This window comes from Ursus maritimus, unplaced genomic scaffold (genome assembly GCF_017311325.1).
Source record: "Ursus maritimus isolate PB19 unplaced genomic scaffold, ASM1731132v1 scaffold_2, whole genome shotgun sequence".
In the NCBI taxonomy this organism is placed as follows: Eukaryota; Metazoa; Chordata; class Mammalia; order Carnivora; family Ursidae; genus Ursus; species Ursus maritimus.
This window is the reverse complement of record NW_024424452.1, coordinates 59454401-59475746: the sequence shown is the minus strand read 5'-3', so window position 1 is coordinate 59475746 and position 21346 is coordinate 59454401. Positions and strand designations below refer to the sequence as shown.

Here is a 21346-nt window from a genome sequence, read left to right as displayed (position 1 = left end):
TCCTATGGTGTCCAACCTGGCATTTCCAAGGCTGTTTGCAGGTGATTGTGGTAACTGAGAAAGCCAGGAAAGCATACAGTACATTGAAGGATGATTTTGACCCAAATCAATGCTGATGCAAACTCTGATTCAAAACACCTGCCTATTTAGAATGGCTTAACTCTATGTCTGCTCTGAGCGAACTGAAGAGGCCATAGAAAAATAAATATGTAACTGGGCTTTCTCACTTGAAATCATCTGGGCAAATTTTACGTGGGCACTCAATATGACCCAGTCATCCTACCAGCCTTCCATAATATCTTGGTTCTTTAACTCTCCAGAAACGATTTCATAGCTTCTCCTTTCCACATCTCTCCTCAGCTCTGTGCTGATGACCTTGCCTCAGACTTCACTGAAAACACTGATTTAATCAGGTAGAGATTCCCTCATCTTCTCCCTCCTTTCTAACTTTCCTCCTGAAAGGGGAACAATGTCCAAGCAGTTCTTTTTTGGCTTCCACTTTATTATGCTTTCTCCATGGCTTTCCATTTCTCTGTTGCTCTTACAATTGTCCTCACTCTCTTCTATGTCATCACTTTCTTCCTCTCTCATGGTTGCTGTCATCTCTAAGGAAGCTACTGTATTTCCCAAATAAAACCAAACACTGCTATTCACTCTATCTTCTCCGTATTGACCTCATGCCTCCTTCTGTCTCTACTCTTTTCTCTGCTGAGCTTCACCTCAAAACTTGTGTAAATAATTCCCTACATTGTCTGCCTTGCTTCCTCTTGTCCTATCCATCCCCACGCTCCTGTCAAGGCACCACCGACTTCCATACTGCCGTATCCAATGGTCACTGTTCTTTCCTCACCTCACTTGTCTTCCCAGCAGTCTTTGACACAGCTCACAGCTCCCTTCCTGAAATGAGCTCTTCTTTGCCTTTCATGATGATGTACTGTTTTGGTCATCCTGGAGTCACTTGATGCTCCTTTTCCATCTCCTTTGCTGACTCCTCCTCTTCTTTGGATTTGGAAATATTAGCGTGCACCTAGGCTGCACCTCTGGACCTCTCCTCTCCTCTCTCTGACTCTCCCTCTGAGTGATCTCACAGTCCCATGGCTTCGATTAGGGTCTATATGCTAAGTACTCTTGGCTTTGTCTTCCCTGCTGACTTGTTTACATGGTTTTTGGAAATAACCTTCCGTCTGGTCTCTCTGCTTCTTTTTTTCAGAAGAGAACCAGAGGGTATTTTTTATTTTGAAAAGGGGGCAGGGGCAGAGGAATAGGGAGAGAGAAAGAATCTCTGCGCTGGGAGTGGAGCAGGCACAGGACTCCATTTCATGACTCTGAGGTCATGACCTGAGCTGACACCAAGAGCTGGATGCTTAACTGACTGAGCCACTGCCCCGCCCCTCTCCCCCCATGGTACCTTTAAAAGCATGTCCACTCTTGTTACTCTGCACTTTAAAGTTGCTCATGCGGCCAGTAAGGCTCTATACTCCTGTCATGATGAACCTGTTTGGTTATTTGAAGACACCAACCTCACTCGTATCTCAGGGCCTTTTGAACATGGTTTTCCTCTGCTTGGGCCCCTCTGCCCCCAGATCCACGCCTGGCTGGCTGTTTCTCATTGTTCAGCTCTTAGCTCAAATTTTACCCCTTCTGACTGTTGTCCCCCAATCATCCAATTGAACTGCCCTCTTATACCTGCCTTTCTTCGCCATATCACCTGGTTTTGTTTTCTTCAAAGCACTTATCACTTTCTGGAATTAATGTATTCATTAATTTATTTGCTTGTTTGTCTGTCTCCTACCTCTAGAGGGAGCACATGAGCTGATCACAGTGACCTTGTAGGTCTCTTTCACCTCTGTCCCAGTGCTGGGAAGGTTTACCAGACACATGGAAGGACTGAATGAATCATCCAAGGAAGTTAGTTGCAGTTTTACTAATTTCTTTCTATTTATATTAAACATGCTTTACTCAAATGTCAGTGAGTGACCTCTACCTTCATCTTTTGAGATTTAGGGGAGATATATATATATATATATACATTTTTTTTCCTGGCACCATTTAAATTATATTTTTAAAAGATTTTATTTATTTATTCGACAGAGAGAGAGACAGCCAGCGAGAGAGGGAACACAAGCAGGGGGAGTGGGAGAGGAAGAAGCAGGCTCATAGCAGAGGAGCCTGATGTGGGGCTCGATCCCATAACGCCGGGATCACGTCCTGAGCCGAAGGCAGACGCTTAACAACTGAGCCACCCAGGTGCCCCTAATTAAAATTAAAAATAAAACTGACTAGTCAAAATTTTGATTTGATTATTTTTCACTCAACCTTTCCAGTAGGTAGAGCTGTAAATTTTGTAAAACCTGAGGAGGTTTTAGGTAATCGTTGGTCCCCTTGTCATTTCAAATGCACGTTTCTGTATCTTTTCTAGTTCTATTCGATTTAGCCATCAGAACTACAGATTTCTGCTAGGTTTAGCTAGCAGAAATACTCATGGGATTTTCTTTCTGTTTTTTGCCTTGATGATGCCTAACATTTTGATGATATTTTGAGGTACAGTGTCAACTTTTGGGTCAACATCATTTAAGGAAAAATTTTTGGTAATTCTCAGGTATTTTTATGAAGATAACTAATAGCTCTGACAAATTTTTTTTCTGATCTATTTAAAAACTTATTACTACTTTTACATTCATTCGCAAATAATGTAACTCTCCTAAAAAATTGGGTGTTTGGAAACTTGGTGGACTTTCTATCATTTGCAGACTTGGAAATTTTGCAGGGTACTTTCTGCTTAATTCATTATGGAGATTTTTTAATGAGACCAATTTTTACACTAAATCCTGAGGAATCCTACACATTGTATCTCTTCCTTCAAAGAAGCATTTATCTCTACTGGACTTCTAAAACAGTTGACTATTTTTAAAGTATTGCCAGTCAGGCCTCCTTATCATTTTACAACAGTCTGAATCAAGTTCCAGCTCAGATTTGCCTCTTGTGAGAAGCTTTCCCAGGAGACCTGCCATCCCTCCCCATCTATCTTCACCCCTTAGCACAGACCTAGTATGTATGTGCTACAGACACACATTCTAGGCCTGTGCTAGGTGATCTGTTATTTCTAGTCTCCCTTTATAGTTGTTCACAAACTGCTTATGGTGCACATATATTTTATTTATCTTTAATTGTGGATGCCTTCAGGAAAGTACTTCTGCCGTCCCTATATCATACACAGTTGGAACTCAACTAGACGCTTCACTGCTCAGGGATCACACCTCACACAGTATGCTAAAACTCAAAGCAGTTTGTTCTCAGCAGTTGTTTGAGCAATCTGTTCAGCCCCCAGATTCTCCGCCTTTCACATAGGGCACTTCATAAGTACACATTTTTCTCCAGTCACAAGCTGCACTTCGGAAATATATTTTAAGTGCTGATCTTCTATAAGGCTGTCCTAACTGGACCTTGCAAGTAATTTTATGTCAAAGAAATGTGTATCTATGTTTTTCTTTCTATATCTAGAACTTCCTTCTGCTTGTTGAATGTAACAATAGACTCTTCAAGGAAAAGGCAAAGCTTCATAAAACCATCTTTACTCTGGAAGCGAAAACCAAAACCGAACCACACCAAACCCAACCAAACCAAACCCTGCCAGTCAGCCCTTTATATAGCCTTTGGTGAAAATGTTGTCAACGGCTATTATTTTTAAAAAGTCTGTGTTTGCCTTGCCTTTGAAATTCCATTCAGGATGTTACTAGAAGTAACAATCACCATTCTCCACTTTACCGCAATGTGCTATCAATAGCAGGCTTCCCTGTTCTCTTCTGGGAGATTTTCAGTTTTGGAAAAAATCTACCTTTTTCCCTGTGTTATTTCATGTGGTACATGGGTGCAGGGAATTTTTTTTTTTTCAAGCACATTGCCTGGTACCTAAGTGCTTAAGATTTAGTGAATGGATGTTGAGCACACATACTGTTTTTTTTAAATTAACTTGTTTGTCAATAATGTATCATTAAATAACATCTAGACTATTAGCATTCTTAATTTCTAACCGAGGTCTTAATTTTGACAGGGTTCTGTTCTTAAATTGATGATTTTCTTGGATCCCCTCTTCCCATGAGGAAGTTGAGCTTAGCTGTATTGTGACAGCTAGTACTTAATAGCTGTCCAGCAAACATCTCTTAAACCAATTCCTGTTCATCCATTGAGACCATGCTTAATACATTTCCTTCCTCAGCGGAACTGCATGTCTTAGTAATAGTCTTTTAATCTATGTACAAAGAGGTATCTACATATCTTAGCTAGAGAATGCATCATCTCACTAGTACCTTTGTTAATGTAAACATACTTTATCCTCTGGCACATTCAACTTTTTTTTTTTTTTAGTTTTATCTTTCTGATTGGATGTTCCAGAGAATTAATTGTTTTATCACCTTTTTAATCATGTAATTATTAAATTTTTACATGATTTTCACAGTAATTCAATTTCTCATAAGATTTGTATCCTGCTTTTGCTGGTTTTTATAAAGAGCAGTATGCTGTCTTCCTGTCCTCATCTTTCTGTAAACTTTGCTTATTCTTATGACACTAGATCTCTAAATAGCTAATTGTAGCTAGGCTCTCACTTGAGATCCTTACCAAACAATTAACTTTATTCACTTTGTTTATGAGGCCTTCAGGACTGGCACAGAAAGTTTTACATAATATGGCTTGGTGTTTTGATCTTTTCTTAACTAATATTTGTCTTGTATTTATTCATTGAACATTTATTGTATGCCCATTGGATACAAAGCACATTTTTAGTCCCTGGGATGGGAGATGAAAGGCGAATGTGCAGTGGTCTGTGTTCTCAGGGAATTTGAGATCTACTAAGAAAGTGTCTGTGGAAAAAATCCAGTACACTAAATAACTGTGCTTAGAACAAATAATAATACTAACAGAAGAGAGGGGGCAAGTATTTCCAAGAGGTTGCAGGAAAAAGGTGGAAGTTGAACTTTACTAGCCAGGATGGGCAGATAACAAAGTAGACAGGGGACTTTGCACCAAAGCTTGGAGCAGGTGTTTTGCAGGTGTAGGAAATGGAGCAAGGGTCACCCTGGTGAAGGGTGTGTCATGTGAAGGGGTGGAGCTGCAGCTAAATCCTAGAAAGTGTGTTTGAGTTTGGGTATAGAGAATCTTGAATGCCAAGTTAGAGATTTTGAACTTTTTGGTAAGCCGCAAAGAAAAAGGAATAATAGAGACACGCACTTTAGTACTAATTAAAATAACTACCAATTATTGCAAGCCAAATCTGCATTAGCCATTAAGTTAGGTGTTTTATGGCTAACCTGAACAATGGTGCTGAAAAGATGGGTGATATTATCCCCATGTTACAGATGGAGAATTTGAAACTTCGAGAGGGAGATTAACCTGTAATGTTGCAAAACATGGATTGCAAGGGGTTGGGACTGAAATCCAAATTATTTAGCAGAGGATCAATCAATATAGCTGACTGAACATATGCTTTTGTCTTTTCCTCTCGTTCCAGTGTCCTAAAATTGACCCAAAAATATATTTTTAAAAATTCATAATCATGCTGGCAAACTGGATCACAAACTATGAGGCATACTTGAAAAGTAAAAGGCAGGGGTGATTCACAAGAAAACCATGGCCTCAGATGCTTATTGGAAAGGGCTGTTAGGATAGGTGAGAGTTCAGGTGTTGACCCAGGTCTGGAGGTATGGATCCCAGTACTAAGGAAAGGCCATGAAGTAATTTCCAAAATAGTTGATGAAGGTGTTCATGTAGGAGGAGCCAGGGTCTGGGTCAGACAGTGATAGCTGTCTCCATACTAGGAGGGGCCCTTCCTCAGAGAGAGCAGGAAGTGCCCCAGAAGTATGGCCACCCTCCAGGAGTAACAGGAAGTACTCTATCCAGAGTTACCACTGGCACATCTCATCAATTAAACCATCAACTACAGACGTAGTGAAGAGAAGGGCCATATGCACCCCAATGTTCATAGCAGCATTGTCCACAATAGCTAAACTCTGGAAGGAGTGAGATGCCCTTTGATGGACGAATGGATAAAGATGTGGTCCATATATACAATGGAATATTACTCAGCCATCAAAAAGAGCGATTACCCAACATTTGCAGCAACATGGACGGGACTGGAGAAGATTATGCTAAGTGAAATAAGTCAAGCAGAAAAGACAATTATCATATGGTTTCACTCATTTGTGGAACATAAGGGATAGCAAGGAGATCGGTAGGAGAAGGAAGGGAAGAATGAAGGGGGTAAACAGAAGGGGGAATGAATCTATGGAATCTGGGAAACAAACTGAGGGTTTCGGGGGTGAGGGGTGGAGGATTGGGCTAGGCCCTGATGGTATTAAGGAGGGCACGTATTGCATGGAGCACTGAGTGTTATACACAAACAATGAATCATGGAACACTACATCAAAAACTAATGATGTACTGTATGGTGACTAACATAACATAATAAAAAATTAAAAAAAACCATCAAGTAGCATAGCTAACTCCCCCTCCATAGTCAATAGGTGTAAGCAGATGAAATATTCACAGAGAGTCTAATAGGGAATCTCAAAGAAAAAGAGGTCTATAGGCAAAAATTAGCAAACATTTGATGGGAACAAACTCTATTTAAGAAAAATACCAAATTCAGCAAACAAGAGTTTTCTTTGAGTACCTACTACACTTTTTTTCTATACCTTTCTTCTGGTATTTATCAATTTCTCAATTTTCTACCCAAACACAGTTGACTGCTCCCATGAATGCACACACTTCTTCATATTTCTTGCATTGAGCCTATGACCCTATCTCTCTAATATCCATTTTTTGTTAACTTTCATTTATACCATCTGAATATTGATACTTACATACTATATGCAGACTTATACAAAGTCCCATTAGATCAGACACTGATAAATTTGAAAACTAACTCTGAGGAGTTTCAGAACATTAAGACTCAAACTTATTCTTACTTTTGAAAGCACTAAGAACAGCAAATTATTGAGTTTTCTAAAATTCTAACTTTAGAAGTCCATGGTAAGGCAGTATATTTCGGTACGTGTTACGATTTAAGCATATTTTCCAAGGGATTTTACACATATACTTGTGAAAACTAAATATTCCCAGTGACTAATCTTGTTTTAATTAACACCAAAGAAAATAATAGTGGTTGACATGAGAAACTATTTTCAGGTTTTCTTTTTTTAACTGGGGGCAGTTGCCATTTAGAAGGCTGTGAGAAGAGCGGTGTACATTCATCACCTAGTGTCGCCTTTTTCTGTTAGGAGTGAAACTGACTAGTTATTCAAAGATGAAATATATATAATACTCACATTTTGTAGCCATCAGCTTTTCAAAAGACTGGTCCCACTGTAATACTTCCTCCAAAGTAATGCTTTGAAAAGAAACAAAACGTGCTCATCGCACCAATGTATTCTCAAGGTTTTGCTGAACTACATAGAAATATATGATCCTGAAAATAACACCAAAATATAGTTGTACTCTATTTGTGTGTGGTTTTGGATGGAAATTTACCATTCTGTGATCTTCTACATTTTATTTTTACTTTCTAAATTGTTAAAATTAAAAAAAAAAACTGTGGAAGTAGTGTAAACTTGAAAATATGATAAGATAAATTTTTAAAAGATAAAGATCCATAGTCCTATAATTTCCTTATTCCCAAATTACTACTATTAATGTTTTGATTTACTTCTTTCCAGTGTTTTTGTTATTTGTGTGTTTGTGTGTTTTTAACTAAGAAGTAGCCATACTCTGAATGTGTGTTTGTGTGCATGCATACTTCGTGTGTGTGTGTATACATATATATGTATATATTCACTTTTTTTTAAGATTTTATTTATTCGACAAAGATAGAGACAGCCAGCGAGAGAGGGAACACAAGCAGGGGGAGTGGGAAAGGAAGAAGCAGGCTCATAGCAGAGGAGCCTAATGTGGGGCTCGATCCCATGATGCCGGGATCACGCCCTGAGCCGAAGGCAGACGCTTAACCGCTGTGCCACCCAGGTGCCTCTATATTCACTTTTAATAAGCTTTTTATATGTCATCACAGTTGTCTTAAAATCCATTTATAGTGTTATGAATTATAATTATAAAATTATAATCTTTGATAGTCAATGTGGAGTATTCTACGAGGGGGCATGCTTTTTTTTTTAAGATTTATTTATTTATTTGAGAGAGAGAGAATGCAGACTGGGGAGGGATGGAGGGAGAGAATCCTCAAGCAGGTCCCCATCAAGCACGGAACCCAACATGGGGCTCGATCCCAATCTCATGATCCTAAGATCATGACCTGAGCTGAAATCAAGAGTTGGCCGCTTAAACAACTGAGCCACCCAGGCTCCCCTATATGGGGGCATTCTATAGCTTACATGTTAATTATTCTCAATGGGCATCTTGGTTCTTTCTCGTTTTTTATCATAAAAACTTGTGATTAAGGCTTGCTATGTTCACATAGGTAATTGCTTACAGGCGGGATTAGTAGAAGTAGAATTAAAGTGGGTCAAGAAATGCACATTTTTAAGGTTCTTGGTATTAACTGCCAAACCGCATTTGGGTTTGCACTGTGTGCTGCTGGCACCAGTAATGTGTTTGCCATTTAACTATTCACGTCGTAGAGCTTATCCACAAAGTCTATTTGCATGCATTCATATAACAAAGTTAGTAACCCTGTATCTATTATATGCGGATATTTTCTCTATTATTTGCTGTATTTTTTTTTACATGCTCAGGTTTGAATTTTTGTTACAATGAATAATATGTGAATAAATAGTATCAAAACCATTTACCATTTCAAAAATATCTGTGAAAGATACTGGGTTTGAAGCTTCATTTCTGTTCATCTTTAGGGGCTTTGTGAGGTGACTTGGCAAGTGACTATGGAGTCTTACATATAAATCATTTTGTTTTCTCGCCTTTAAAATACTTAATGTGTTCATTGCCATTCAGCTTATGATTGCTTCAGTTTATGATTGGTTCACTCTTAATTTTCCTGTTTTCAATGACGTCCGATATCAGCTAGCTATAGATACAAGCAAGCACTGTCCATTGGCTACACCTGGTGTAGGTAGCACCATAATTGGTGTTGAGGGAACAGCCATCAGAATTAGGAGGTACTTAACACAATGAAGGAAGATTAGTCAAAGAGGTTAAAGAATGACCTAGAACATGTAAAAATATCAGGATTCTTAAAAAGGTCAAGTATCTTTTGTTTTCTACAATTCGGATGGTTCTTGCCAGTTTTAGGTGGACTGTGTGCATCAGTACTGAGGCTTAGCAGTATACTGCCATTAAGATTGCTTTCAAAAAACATTTCCACGAAATGCTGTCTGACTCACTGTTCTTTTCTCTTATTAGAACTTTAAAAACAGTAACCTAAAGTAACCTTTTCCATCCAGTGAAATGGTAAGTGGTAAGCAAGTTTTGTGGCATGCCTCTCTGTTCCACCTGTTTGTTTCCATTATATAGGAAAAAATAAAATCTTCAACATGAGCGAAGATGCCATCCTTGTCTTGGTTTAGCTTAAAATAAAGTGTTGATACTTTGTTGGTGGGAGAATTCTTCTGTCTCTAAGATTCAGGAGATTTATGGAGATAGATCATGATCAGAGTGATTATGGTCGGGGTTAAAGTTGTGAATGAAATTTTGCTTGTAATTTTTTCTGAGTTTCTCATTTCATGCTGCCCCATGGCTATTCAGATGCCCATATGAGAGTAATTCTAAACATCTCTGTCCCCTCACCCACCCGGATTTCCTAATAAAAGCAGCGGATACAAAACAGAGGAGCATTCTGAGACCTCATGTCATTGTGGAAATAGGAATGAAGAGTGCTTGGAGTCTGACAGTCCTGAGTTCTAATTGCAGTGCTGCATTTGATAGCTTTTGGTTTTGCCTAAAATCTTTGAGCCCCAGTTTTAAAATCTGTAAAATGGGCATAATACCTATCTCTCAATGTTGTATTGAAAATTAGAGAAGATCATGAATGTAAAGCACCTATCAAACAACTGTTATCTACCAGCTTGCCACAAATGTGAATTCTCTCTTTCCTTAGCCTCCCCCTTCCCTGATGGTGGCTCTGCAAGGCAAGTAGAAAGAAATGAGAGCTCTGGTGGTGACACTCCATGGGAGTCATCAGCAGAAGAGATGGAAGCCATTCCCGAATTAGCCTAGTTCATCCTCCTCCCTGCATGTTCAGCACAGAAGCTTTGCCTGGTTGTTTAAAATGCTGAGCTTTGGGTTTTCTTGTCTCTTCCACCTACCACTGTAGCCTCCTCCCCACCTCACACAAATGCTTGTAAATATTTTTGGACATTTTGGTACTATGGGACAGGAACATACACGCCAGGAGCTCTGACCATAGCAAGGGAGATGTGGCCAAGACTGAGCACTCCATGTAGACTTGGTTAGGCACTCTGGTTAAACTAACATACAGTGATCCTCAGTGTGGGAATCCTTGAGGTGGAAAATCCAATCAAAGGTTTTGTTACTCTTCTCAGGCATTATGCATTCCATTTTAGCAATCACTGTTCCCATCCAAATGGCTGCATAGTTTAGTTTGGCAAAATATCCAAGAGACTCGGGAGCTTGGTAACCATCTCGGTACCCCACCAGTCTCCCTTCTTCCAACTAGGCTTGAGGTTTCTGACACTTTGTAGATGGAGGGTTAGAATCATGAAAATATTTTGGATAAAGAATCTCATTTTAACATAAACAATATAAAACTTTAAAAAATCAGAGAGTATTTATTCATAATAGACCCTGTATAAACATCAGACTTGCTTAATTCTCAAGTATAAACCATGAATAATGAAAATGAAACCTTAGAGTAATACATGATTGCTCTTCTGGTGGAATTACTCATGTGTAAATGCAAATTTTACTCTCTGAACAGAATATATTAAATTAGCCGTTGAATAAATGTACACCTATTTATCATGTGATAAATATGCATTAGAATGGCCATAGAATTTAAATGCTACTTACTTTGAAGGAAGCCTCTTAGATTTGTCTCTGCACATCTTGCAAATCCAACAATTCTGCCTGCTCATTTTTCTAAAGCAATACAGAATATACTTAATGTAATTTAGTCGTTTAAAATAATTATATGCTAGAGTCAATGTCTCAGGAACACAAAATTATAAATCATGAAAAAAATGAGCATGAGTTTTTTAAATTAATGGGATACAATCACTGGCGGGGGTGGGGAGGGGAGAGGAGAATAAAATAACTCATCTCGTAAATATTTTTAGAAATATAGGTACTTAGAGTTGCAACTTTAGAACCCATCTGGGCCACTTATTCATCCTAATGGGGTCTGAAAAAATACAGCTTACTGAGACAGATCTTCCCATTTAGTGCCCACTGACAGTGAATTCAACTCCCAGGTCTTCCCTGTTTTGGGTAAATCTTAGTTTTAGAAAGATCTCTCAATATATTGAACAAGAATTTGCTTTTTTGTGATTAGCTGAAATAATGTAATAGCTAAATTAAAAAAATAAGATTCCTTAAGGGTGAATTCTGAGAAGGGGATTCCTTACCTTGTTTTCTCCACTCTTGGCAGTATAACATTGGCTTTAAAATTCAGGTACAGTTTACTCAGCCCAGGCTTTATATAACAGTGTATGTCATAAAGGGTTTTAAGCTCAGGACATTGAGAAAACAACTCAAAATTTTAAGAATAATTATATCTACAATTTATAATGAGAACTGGAAATATTTTGCTAAACATAGATGCACACTTATACACAATGAATTATTAAGGATAACAGTGAGCTTTTATATCAATGAATTATTAAGGATAACAGTGAGCTTTTATATCAATGAATTATTAAGGATAACAGTGAGCTTTTATATCAATGAATTATTAAGGATAACTTTTATGTCAGTCTTTATTGATTCATTTGAAACATCTGTTGAACACTTCTTATGTGCCAAGTTCTGGCTGCCAGTGATCTATGCAGATCCTGTCTTTTCCTCTTCCTAACCTCACTAGCAAGCAGTTAAAGTCCATGTGATGGGGACTTTGAGACAGGAAGTCCAGTGGGCCATGAGTACATGCAGGAGGAGAACCTAGCCTGACTTGGGAGTTGTTAGAGACGGCATCCCAGCACAGTGATAGCTGAGCTGGAACCCACAGGATGTGCAGGAATGTGCTGAGTGAAGGGGACAGGGCAGCTTGGGTAATGGGTCATGTCCTAATTGAGGAAATGAAAGGAATGTAGTCATCTCATGAATCTAGAATATGGCAGGGGGAGAGCTGAGAGAACAAACTAGAGAGTTAAGATTGGACCAATAATCATGTTCAAAAATACTCATTGCAGCAAGAAATCGATGAGAGATGAAGTTGGAAGACATGTGAAAGCTAAGCATGTTAGGCCATACACACCAGCAATTTCATAGTAAGGAGCTGGAAAATCATTGAGGGTTTTAAAATATGGACCAGACTTCTGACATTCAAGATTGTGTTTTTGAGTAGAATTGATTGTAATGGTGCAAGGGTGGAATCTGGAAGACTAGTTAGGAGACTGCCTGCAGGAGTGCCCATGAGAGTATTACAGGCTTGAATTAGGAAGGTAGCAGGAGAGATGGAGGGAAGGGGACAGATTTTAAATGTGATGGAGAACTTGATGTAGTGGCTGTGGAAGGTGGGAGAAAGACATGAAACAAGTTTGGATGAAAGATTTCACCTCAAGATAAAGGTGGCAGTTTTTGTAAAACACATAGGAGAAACCAAAAGAAAAGATGGTCCAGAAAGAGATTTTGAACTGAGAAAAGCAGATGGACCAAGACAGATGACTCAGAGACACACTGAGAAAGTAAAGCCTGCAGAAGGACAATCAGAGTAATGTAGTATCACAGAAACCGAGGGATGAGCTACCAAAAAGCAAAGACTAGTCAGTTGAGTGTTAAGGGCTGGGAAGAGATGAACAGAACAAAGGACGGGGGCACCTAGGTGGCTCAGTTGGTTAAGCATCCTGCTCTTGATTTCAGCTCAGGTCATGATCTCAGGGTTGTGAGATTGAGCCCCACTGTGCTGGGCATGAAGCCTGCTTCAGATTCTCTCTCTCCCTTTGCCCCTCTCCTCACCCCTCTTCCCACTCCATGCACATGAGCACACTCTCTCTCTCTCAAAAATAAATAAATAAATAAATAAATAAATAAATAAATAAATAAATAAATAAGAGAGAGAGCGAGAACAAAGACTGAAAAATAAACAGTAGATTTGCTAACAAGAAGGTCATCAAGAGCCTTGGTGAGAGGGGTTTGGGCAGAACAGGGAGAGCAGAAGCAAGAGGAAAGAAAACAAGAGAAAATGGAGAAATGTAGAACAAATGTAGGGCTGCTTGCACTTTCTTTCTCTCCTTTTCCCTCCCTCCATCCCTGCCTTCTTCACTCCCTGTTTCCCTTCCTTCCTTCCCTTCTGAAGCTGTGGACCAAACAGTAAACAGAGACAGAGAGGCAGGACTATGCTGCCTGGCCATTCTGGCCTGCAAATCTCCAAGAGTCTGGTTCAAAAAGTCTGTAGTGTGAGTGACATGCCCTGAGATTGGCAAATGGTGTCCATGGAAAGAAGTTGTAGACATAGGAAAAAGGAGGAAAATCAAGATTTTCAGGTTTCTGGAAAAAAATTTAAAAAGAACTAGAATTCAGTCTGTGGGGGATGGAACATTGGAGAAGTGGAAGTAGAAGAAGAAATTGCTGTTTTCTTGTAATTGGAATAGGTGTAGAACTAAATATATTTGCAGGTTTGGGGATAAGAATTTATGGGTGTTGTGGTCTGATGGACTTCATTTTCTGTGTGGGTCTCTCCTGTAAGGAAGAGCAAGGGGCAAGGTAGCTAAGTATATCTACAGGAAAAAAAAAAAACAAAACAGTTAGGACTCTTGTGATTACAAACTTAGATTCAAACGAATTTAAGCAAAAGAGAGTTGATTATAAGGATTACTCTGTGTGCAGTTAGATTCTGGATGGCCTTCAATGTTGAGCTCTATTCTGTTGAAGTAACAATTCACTGAGGTCTTTAAATAATAGTGTGATGAAAATAAGGTGTTTTGTTAGAAAGATAAATCTGACCAAAGATGATTAACACTGAAATAATTGAGGCTAAGAAATCTCTTACATTGACTGGCTGTTCATAACTGATCCTGCATATAATTGGACCCTGAATTAAATTTAAAAGATTCTTTATCTCTGTAATCACCTCTAAGATGCAGATTACCCAATGGCCCCCTGCTTCTCTTCTAAGCAGGAGGCTGGTAAAGAAGTTCCTTCAGTCATATATCAATACAATTAGTCATCCCTGTCTTCCCCTGGGCCTTGACTTCTCCCCTCTCTACTATATCTAACACTAGTTTTTATAGGTCACGTCTGCTAACTTGATGTATTAGAGCTATGTGCACACTTTAGTGATTTCTGTAACCAAAATTCATATCTATTTACAAGTTATATGTTTTTAGGAACTTTGTTGGAATTGTTTGGCAAAGGTAGAACAGGCTTAGTATGTAACACCCACGGAGGTCAGAAGCATCACAAAAGTAAAGTAGGGGTGCCTGGGTTGCGCAGTTGTTAAGCGTCTGCCTTCGGCTCAGGGCGTGATCCCGGCGTTCTGGGATCGAGCCCCACATCAGGCTTCTCCGCTAGGAGCCTGATTCTTCCTCTCCCACTCCCCCTGCTTGTGTTCCCTTTCTAGCTGGCTCTCTCTCTGTCAAAATAAACAAATAAAATCTTTAAAACAAACAAACAAAAAAAAACAAAAGTAAAGTAATTTCCAGATGCACTAAGAGTTTAGGGGGTTCCCACAGCTCTTGACAGGTGATCGAGTATATTAAAATAATTTTAGGCTCTGAAGCCAAACAAACATGGGCGTGAGTTCAGGGTCTTATTAGCTGTGTAACCTTGGGCATAGTAAGTAAATTCTTAGATTCTCTTGTCTCTAAAATGGAATCGTAAAGATTAGAAAAATGCTTGTACGCAAAAACTTTCTGTTCCAGTTAATCTGATCTTCTTTGAGCTTCTTGCACTCTGTCACTCAGGAAATATTTCCTAAACTCTCTTGTATGTACAGGAAACACACATTCTGCCAGACTGCATTCCTTCCTCTTTTTAAATTTCGACTCAGACCTTATAAATCTTCCAATTAACCTTATCCATTCTTCGGTGTGTTAGCACACTCCCTTGCAAATCTTCCTTTTCTTTTGTACCATGTTTCTGTATCTCTGTTGTTCACGCATTATATTAGTAGCTGGGGTTCCAGCTTTAGAAGTCACCGGGTCTCCTATAGCAGATCAGACACTTTTGGGTAAGTGTATCATATTGAAGGGACAAGGCTGCCAGGAAGGGTATGTCTGGCCAGAAGAGCTCTGAGAGGACAGCCCAGCCAGAGCTACCCCTTACAATTAGGTGGGTTGTGTCCTCTATGGACACATCTGGTCTGGAGGAGAGAAGAGATTTAAATCCACCTACAGTCCCCTTGAAAACTATGGGCCTCCAAGTGGGGTTTCATCAATGTAGTGAAAAGGTCATCTTTTAAAATTCCAGCAAAGGCTCTGTATAGATCAGTAGTAGCCCTGTGTTCAGCTACATGACTGATTTAGAGGGAGGTTCTCTGGCCCACGTGGCTCATTAGTTGGGTGACATTGGAAAAGAGGGTAATATAAATATAAATGTATTAGAATAATGTTATCGGTATTTCTGACGTCTATAATCCTAATAGACTATAAATTCTCTGAAGTGATATGTTCAAAGGCTATTTGATAATCGTGTGTAAGTAGTTGTTTATATATTGTCTAGTATTCTAAGTCAAACATTCACAAATTGATTAAATTATAGAATACTAATAGATAATGACATAAGAGCATCCACAATGAAATAAAGTATTTAGTGATAGAATTATGTAAAAGATGTATTATGCATAAAATAGATCACAAAGCAGTCTTGTTTTACAAAGGTCTTTGGTCTTCTAATCCATTAAGAAATGGAATTTTTTGAGGGAGTGTCCCAGTGCCAGAGTTCTGATCCATGTCCCTGCCCACCCACTGGAGCCCTGTTGTCCATCTTCTAAGCTTTCATAAACTGAATGTCCACTGCACCTCCTTCTTCTGATTACTACTGGATTCACTATTACTATTCACCACTCCTTTGCTAAAATCCCATAGAATACTCTCCATGTCCTCATAATGCCTTCTCCATTGAAACCAAGAGATAAATTCACAAATATTTAACTCAGTTTCTGATAATAGAACATATTGGCCCCCTTGAGCTTATTACTTCGTCTAGCCAAAACACTGCTTAAAATTATAGTTAAGGCTTAAACATGAAGGAAAAAAAGGAGCTTAAACAGGAGACAAAACCCAACAAAATCTTTTAAACTAATTTTGGAAGATGGAAAGTAGATGAAGGAATAGAAATTAAAATTCTCATACCTCTAAAATGAGAAGAGAAAAGGTAGCCTTTGGAATGTTGTATGGCAAAATGAAGAAAATAAAATTCAGTCTGAGGAAAAAGAATTTCCAAAAATAACTAGTGGTTTAAAAAGAAACATTCGCTATCTTGCATTCAATAGTATATATCATTAAGTAATAGGTCTGTATCTAAATACCAAAATTTAGAGTGGAGGAGTGAAACCTTTTCACATTTATAATTGAGAACTTTTAGGAAATATTTTTGGTAATTCCAACAAAAGTAAATTAATAAATTTACTTGGGATTAGAGCATATGTGGTCATTTACTGGTAAAAATAAAAATTAACCTAAAATAGTCCATAGAATTAAAATTTTGTTCTGACAAAAAGAGAGTTCTCTGTGAAAGAATGACCTAAACGAATATGATATAGAATTGATTTAAATTGGAGAAACTCACCAAGTTTCAAATCAAGAGTAATCATTTTTTTCTCATGTTAGTGGTATGATTATGGAAAAATTCCATTGACCTAAAAAGAAAATAATAACAAAACCAAAAAGATTATTGTGTACTTCCCAGAGATTTGGCAAAATATTTCTATAAATGCCTTGTCTTATATTTTAAGTAAATAATTTTTTCACTTTGTAAGTGCTAGGTTATGGTTATCTTTATTTTTGATTTAACTTCATAGATGGATATTGTAAAAATTCCTATGCTTTTTATTTGTATTTTCGATTGGTTCTTTAAATATTTTTTGTTTACCTTATGTTAACATTATGCATTAATTTGCCTGTCTTTTAAATTTTTCCATATCCTTTTGGTAAAACTAGTGTGTACTTTTATACTCTAAGAGTAGAGTATTTAAAACACAAAAAATGATTTTGTTTCCAATGTTTTCTCTTGATTATTCTAAAGAAAGCATACATTTCATCTGTACAGTCTAATTCTTAGAGTGGTTATAAATGCTTTAGTGACGAATTGAGTTCGATATATGTCGTGCCAGAATAGATCCAAGTTTTCTCTAACATTTAAATGAAATCTTTTTCAAAGTAATATGAAAATAAATGAATTTTCTTCAATTTTACCTTCCCACATATTTAAAGGTTTTTATTATCCTGACAGACAGCTGATAAATTCATTCTGTTTAATATAATATCTGCATTTATGTGTGTTTCTTATGATACAGAATGTCACATAAAATTTAGAAAAACCTAGAGCAATTTACATTTTAGTGAGGTTTTGTTTGCCTTAGCACATAAAATTCTTGCCTATTAAAAAGCAAGTAATTTGTGTGTAGTTGTGCTTAGGCATAACATTAAGGATGAAGAAATTCCTTAAAATCAAAATTAACAATGCTGCGTGTGAATCTTGCAACAATCCATACCTGGAATCAGTACAGCTAATCAAATGATGAAACCAATTATTTGAAGTTGTATGACTTTTGAAGCAAAAAAGTCTGAGATTTTATAATATATTCTTATCTAAACATATACATCCATGTTCCCACACACAAAAACCACATAAAATGAAAGACCATATTCTAAATCTGTAATATTTCCTTTACTGCACAATTTAGAAGCTTCACTTATACGTGTATGAGTGTAAGTATTTCTTAAGTATAGAAAACCTAGGCCAGGCAAGTATTTTTTAATTATAGAAAGCCTAGGCCAGGCAAACATGTGTTTAGTAGTTTGTTTTCTTAGAAGAAATCTAATACTTCTAGCAGTCCTGCTGTTAAAGTAAACATCCACTCCTTATTTATATCAAGCCAACACCATTGTATTCATCAACCATTTTATGGAATCTCATACTTACAAATATATCCTGTAGAACGGTCCACCATGCTAAATTTTATTTTCTATCTGTATGATCCTTTTGAAATCAGGTTCTGAAACTCCATGAGACACCCAGCATTCTGTTTTTCCTGGCATAAAATAACTTTACTGTCTCTATAATTACCTTTGATGGCACTCTGCCCTCTCTATGAATGTTCTGTTTTTACACATGTATCTATGCAAAGAGAGGTTTTGTTGAATATGGAAAGTAGTGCTGTGGGACTCGAATGCATTGCTGATAAAGAGGTTTTATCTAACATTATCAGCCCATCTGAAGTGATCAGATGATTGGAAGCAGTAGTTCTATGAAATTTTCAATGTAATATTCAAAATTTTTTCTAAAATAATCAATTTTTCTGGTTTCAGAAAAATTTTCTAGTTTAGCTTAAAGTAAAATCTGCCTATTAAAAAACAGAGAACTGAATATCAATACTAAGTAAGCTAAGCCTGCAAGTACTTATTATTAAATTATCAAGAACTATTAAAATCAATCTGTTTAGAATAGTCAAATTACTAAGGTCTTGTAATAACTGAAGAGGCTAAAAAGGGCTCTTTTCTAGTTAAACCTTTCTAGTTCCTTCAGCTGGTCCTCATAAGGGTGATTTCTGGACTCACCATTATTCTTCAGTTAAGATACCTATTAAAATCTGAACAGAACACAGAGCTCCAGGTGAGGATTAATGAACGCAGAGTGTGGTGAGATTGTTAATACCCTTGTCCTATGTCTAATCTAACCGTGTGTGTGTGTGTGTGTGTGTGTGTGTGAGAGAGAGAGAGAGAGAGAGACAGAGAGAGACAGAGAGAGACAGAGAGACAGAGACAGACAGAGACTGAGACGGAGAAAGAGAGAAACAGAATGGTGGGGGTTGAGGAATGCTAGACTAAAACATCAGGAAAGGAGATCAGAATATGGTTGGTGGAGTATTTCTGAAAGTATTTAGGAGCCTAATGAGGTAGAAGATTATTTTTACTTATATTCATGATCTTGAGGTCCAAACCTAGAGAAATTGAATCTATCAAATCTAGAGGGTAAGTTTGGGACCAGAAAAGACAGACAAACTTCAGAAAGTCAGAAGCCAACTAGATGTAGCAATGATGAAGGAAATAAAGGGCGAGGTTTGGATTATTTGTGAAGGATGCAGGTTGGTTGTTTGCTGATAGCACTCATTTTCATTGGTTTCTAGTTCTCCAATTCCTTCCCTACCTCGGGACATTTGGGAGTCTTTCTGGGCATTGTGCCTGAAATTCAGGAATGCTTCCTCTTTCTCTTGGTTTGGGTGCAATGAGCCAGTGGGAAGATTCTGAAAGTAACACCCTGTGAGAGTGCCAGTGGAAAGCTTGCCGAACAGAATAAAACATGAGCATCTTCTTACAGAGTGAAAGTTGGGTATGAACAGGGCTGACTGAGGAGCCAAAATGGTAGTAACAGAACAGAATAGTAACAGAACAGTAACAGAGTAACAGAATGGCTAGGTAAAAGGCAGTCCTGGAAAAATTCCACAACAGGATGCTTGTGGCAGATATTGAAGCATTTTTAGTTTCCCTGGAAAAAGGTAGGCAAGGAATTAATAGGGTCAGAGCACTGTAATCCTCTGTACATAGGTGGACCCAACAGATTCAGAGATGTCAGGTAAGAGCAGGTAGCAGCATCGTTGAACTTTCACCAGTGCAGCGTGGCAAAGCCCTTTCCTTTAAAAGGGGGTCTTTGATGAACTGTGATGATCTGTGATCTATTTACTCCTGTGTGCTTTTACGCTATTTCTGTTTCAGCCCAACTAAGACCGAAGTTCAAATGTGCATAAAGAATATTTACTATTTTTGTCTTGTTAAAATCAAAATGAACCTTTTTTTAGGCAATCTTCTTTTTTTTATTATGTTCAATTAGCCAACACATAATACATCATTAGCTCTTTATTTTATTTATTTGCGAGAGAGAGAGAGAAAGAGAGAGAGAGAGAGAGAAGGGGCAGAAGGAGAGGGAGAAGCAGAGTCCCCACTGAGCAAGAAGCCCAAAGAGGGGCTCGATCCCAGGACCTGGGTTCATGACCTGAGATGAAGACAGATGCTTAACCTACTGAGCCACCAGGCACCCCTCAAAATGAACTTTTTTACATGAATAGAAGAATGAAATGTTAGAAATTGATTAGTGGTGGTGGTGGCGGTTTAAGAAATAAGCTATTTACAGTGCATCCTATTAAGTTATATAGTTGTTGCCATTTATTCACAGTACCCTATGAACTTTTTAATATGGTCTATATATTTTAATATATAGTACTTAAAATATATAATTAATATATAACACTTCAATGTCATAATAAAATATTTAATCTATAGAGTTAATATATAATACTTTTAAATATAGTCTAGAAGCAAAATAAAGCACTGGTGAATTCACCCATAGACACTGGTGAGTTCTTCAGTGAAATGTATCCAATAGGCAGCAGTTTGTGCCAATGTTTTCATTCCCACATGGGAGAGATTTTCTAATGTGTCCATAAGTATAATCACTTGCATTGAGACCAATAGTTACTATATTAACTGTGGAATTGTTACTACATTAACTGCTATGGAGAGTTTTCTATTTCGATAGAGGTACAAACTTTTTGGGTTTACTTTCTCCCCACTTGCAGAAGTGTATTTCTTTTCAAACTAGATTTTAAAACGCTATTCGGCAACTATTTCTGGCTATGCATGTCTGATACTTAGTGATCTAATTCAGAATATATTTTTGTATCCTTTGAATAAACTGAAAATTAGTTAGATAACAAATTATGAAAACATTTACCATGGTACTTAATATTTAAGTACTGTAAGAAAATGCTAGCTCCTGCTCACTAATTTAAGAAGAGAAAACACAAAGAAAGATACACTAGAACAGTATGTTGAAGGCCATATGTGATGTGAATATGTCCGATATTGTCTCCTTAGTCTTTACCAGAAGGTTTTTAAAAGGCAATTATTTTAGCTCTACAGTCCTTAAAGAACGTTTAAAAATTTTTTGTTTTTATTTACAATGATACAGAGTTTTTAAATAGAAACTTAAGAAACATTTGAGTTCTGTAGAGTGTTGATTTGTAGATAGTACCCTGCTCTAGGAAACCACTCGA

At 37.6% G+C, this 21346-nt stretch overlaps 1 protein-coding gene across 2 annotated transcripts in view; it reads right to left on the bottom strand.

The window, feature by feature from the left end:
- The window catches only part of RGS13 (regulator of G protein signaling 13), a 28948-nt gene extending 8813 nt beyond the window's left edge, over positions 1-20135 (bottom strand). Inside the window, exons 1-5 of one of the 2 annotated variants that reach the window (XM_008685657.2) lie at positions 18220-20135; positions 16864-16933; positions 16428-16497; positions 10990-11058; positions 7323-7384 (exon numbers count right to left, since the gene is read on the bottom strand). In XM_008685657.2, the coding sequence (XP_008683879.1) occupies positions 7323-7384; positions 10990-11054 (127 nt within the window). In that variant the 5' untranslated portion in view covers positions 11055-11058; positions 16428-16497; positions 16864-16933; positions 18220-20135. The remainder of the gene's footprint in view (positions 1-7322; positions 7385-10989; positions 11059-16427; positions 16498-16863; positions 16934-18219) is intronic. The other variant, XM_008685656.2, reaches the window with a different exon arrangement.
- Positions 20136-21346: the final 1211 nt, after the last annotated feature.